The sequence below is a fragment of the Gossypium hirsutum genome, chromosome A03 (genome assembly GCF_007990345.1).
Source record: "Gossypium hirsutum isolate 1008001.06 chromosome A03, Gossypium_hirsutum_v2.1, whole genome shotgun sequence".
In the NCBI taxonomy this organism is placed as follows: Eukaryota; Viridiplantae; Streptophyta; class Magnoliopsida; order Malvales; family Malvaceae; genus Gossypium; species Gossypium hirsutum.
In genome coordinates, this window is record NC_053426.1 from 49,061,354 (window position 1) to 49,064,672 (window position 3,319).

The 3,319-nt window shown below is 33.4% G+C and overlaps 1 protein-coding gene across 1 annotated transcript; it reads right to left on the minus strand.

Annotated features, from left to right (window-relative positions):
* Positions 1-1,058: 1,058 nt before the first annotated feature.
* LOC107887867 (uncharacterized) lies at positions 1,059-2,504 on the minus strand. Its single transcript, XM_016812088.1, has 2 exons — positions 2,333-2,504; positions 1,059-1,480 (listed from the first exon to the last, which is right to left on the minus strand). The coding sequence occupies exons 1-2, from the start codon at positions 2,502-2,504 to the stop codon at positions 1,059-1,061; spliced, it is 594 nt and encodes a 197-aa protein (XP_016667577.1).
* Between the last annotated feature and the right edge of the window lie 815 nt (positions 2,505-3,319).

The window sequence follows — 3,319 nt, forward strand, 5'->3', positions numbered from 1 at the left end:
TAGTTTTTACAATTTTGTCCCTCATCAATAAACCTATCAAATGAGCTAATTTTTCTCAATTAACACTTTATCTAATTATTTTAGGCTATTACACAGCCTTTGATAAACAGAATTTAATACAAAACACTAAAATTTAATATTTTTCACAATTTAGTCCTAAAATCAATTTCCCTTGAAATCACTTAATAAAATCATCATATAACAAAATTGAAACTTCAATTTTATGTTAATTCATCATAAACTTCTAGCACTCATCAATAGTAACTTTCATCCCTTGAAACCAAAACTAACGAAATCAATGATTGGACCTAGTTGTAAAAGTCTCAAAAACATAAAAATTTCAAGAAAAAGGCAAGAATTGAACTTACATGATGCAAAAATATGAAAAACCAGCTTAAACCTCTTCAATGTCTATTTTTAGAGTTGAGAATGATGATGATTTCTCTAGAATTATTTATTTTCTCATTTATCTCACTGATTTGGCAAAATTTCCAATTTTGCCCTTAGTTCACATTGTTTCCTTACTAATTTCTATGCCCATGTCGCCCATCCTATTTAATTTAGGCTAAATTTCTCTTTAAGTCCTCATTATTTACTTTTTGGACTATTTAATCACTATTTCCTTAATTTGCAAGTTTTGCACTTTTTTCCAATTTAGTCCTTTTTAATTAATTGACTATCGAAACGTTAAAATTTACTAACGAAACTTTAATACTAACTCAATAATACTTCGTAAATATTTATAAAAATATTTACGACTTGGTTTAGGAAATCGAGGTCTCGATACTTCGTTTAAGATACTAATGAAACTAATAATTATTTTAAATCACAAAATTCACTAATTCTTAGCTTTCTTAATTTCTCAATTAGCTCATAAACACTAACTAATAAAATTTACGAGCTCACCTGTCAAATTTTAGTGGTCTCGAACCACTTTTTTCGACACCACTAAAAATTAGATTGTTACAACTCTCCCCCCACTTTTGGAAATTTCATCCTCGAAATTTGTTACTTGAAAATAGATTCAGATATTGTGACTACATCGATTCCTCTGTTTCCTAGGTTGCCTCCTCTGAACCATGATGGTGCCATAATACTTTTACTAATGGTATCTGTTTATTTCGCAATTCTTTAGCCTCTTGAGTTAAAATCTTTACCGGCTCTTCTGAATACGTCATATCTGGTTGTATTTCTATTTCAGTATGAGAAATTACATGCGAAGAATCAAATCTATACCGTCTTAGCATAGACACATGAAATACATTATAAATCTTCTCAAGTTCTGGAGGCAAAGCTAACGGGTAAACCACAGGGTCAATTCTTTCAATTATCTCATACGGTCCAATAAATCTTGGACTCAGTTTCCTTTTTCTACCAAACTGTAATACTTTCTTCCACAGTGAACTTTTTAATAACACTCGATCGCCAACCACAAATTCTATATCTCTTCTTTTCAAATTTGTATATGATTTCTGACGGTCTGAAGTAGGTTTCAAACTGTCCCAGATAAGTCAAACTTTTTCTTCAGTTTCTCCGATCAAGTCGACTCCCATTAACTTGGATTCACTCAATTCAGACCAACACAATGGAATCTTATATAATCTACCATAAAGAGCTTCAAATAGTGCCATTTTTATGTTGGATTGATAACTATTATTGTAGGAAAATTTGGCCAAAGGTAACTAACTTTCCCAGCTATCTCTGAACTCGAGTATACAACATCTCAACATGTCTTCTAGAATTTGAATCGCTCATTCAGATTGCCCGTCAGTCTAAGGATGAAATGCTATACTGAAATTTAACTTTGTACCCAGGGCTTCTTGTAATTTACTCTAAAATCTTGATGTAAATCTTGGATTCCAATCTGAAATAATGGATATAGGGACCCTATGTAACCTTACAATCTCTGATATATACAATTTCGCTAACTTATCAAGTGAAAAGTTTGTTCTAGCCGGGATAAAATGTGCTGGCTTAGTTAATCTATCAACAATCACCTAGATCGAATCTTTCCTTCTCGGAGCCACAAGTAATCCGGATACAAAATCCATTGTGACATGCTCTCATTTCCACTAAGGAATCATGACAGGCTGTAGCAAACCAGTTGGTACCTAGTGTTCCACTTTGACCTACTGACAGACCAAACACTTTGCTACAAATTCACAAATCTCTCGTTTCATACCCGGCCACCAATACATCCGTTTCAATTCACAATACATTTTCATGTTACCTGGATAAATGGAATACATGCTACTGTGAGCTCCAGAAAGAATATCATTTTTCAGATTTGAATTATTTGGAACACAAATTCTATTGCGATAATGTAACATACTGCTATCATCAATGCTATACTCTAAACTCAACTTATCCAGAACCATCTTTCTTTTTAACACCAATTTCGAATCATCATCTTGCAACTCTCGAATTCGCTGAAAGAACACAGGTTTTGCTTTCAACTCTGCTAATACAGAACTGTCTTCGCTAAGAGACAAATGAGTGTTCATTGCCCGAAGTGCAAACAAATACAACTTTCAACTGAGTGCATCAGCAACCACATTTGCCTTTCCCAGGTGATAATCAATAACTAAATCATAATCCTTCAGCAACTCTAACCACAGCCTCTGTCTCAAGTTTAGCTCTTTTTGAGTCATCAAATACTTTAAGCTCTTATAATCTGTGTACACATAACATTTTCCACCATATAAATAATGTCTCCAGATTTTCAAAGCAAAAACAATTGCAGCCAATTCAAGATCATGCGTAGGATAATTCCTCTCATATGGTTTTAATTGTCGAGAAGCATAGGCCACTACTTTTCCTAACTGCATTAAGACACAACCCAATCCATTTAGAGATGCATCACTGTAAACAACATACGGAACTTCTGATTCTGGCTGGGTTAATACTGGAGCTCTAGTCAACATTTTCTTTAACTGATCAAAACTCTCCTGACACTCATTAAACCAAACAAACTCAACGTTCTTCTATAATAATCAGGTCAAAGGTGAAGCAATCATCAAAAAATTCTTAACAAACAATCAGTAATAACCTACTAAACCCAGAAAACTTCGTACTTCTGTAATAGTCTTTGGAATTTTCCAATTCACCGCAGCAGAAACTTTACTCGGATTAACCCGAATCCCATCAATAGATACAATATGACCCAAAAATCCAAGCTCATGTAGCCAAAATCACATTTGCTAAACTTTTCATACAACTGCTTTTCTCTTAAAGTCTGTAACACAATTCTCAGGTGTTGTGCATGCTTACATTCTGTCTTTGAATAGATCAATATATCATCGATGAACACAACCACAAA

Coding starts and splice junctions, on each gene's coding strand:
- LOC107887867 (XM_016812088.1), bottom strand. CDS start 2,504: ATGAACACTCATTTGTCTCTTAGCGAAGACAGTTCTGTATTAGCAGAG. Junction 1,481..2,332: donor GTATAGCATTGATGATAGCA/GTATGTTACATT, acceptor AACCTACTTCAG/ACCGTCAGAAATCATATACA.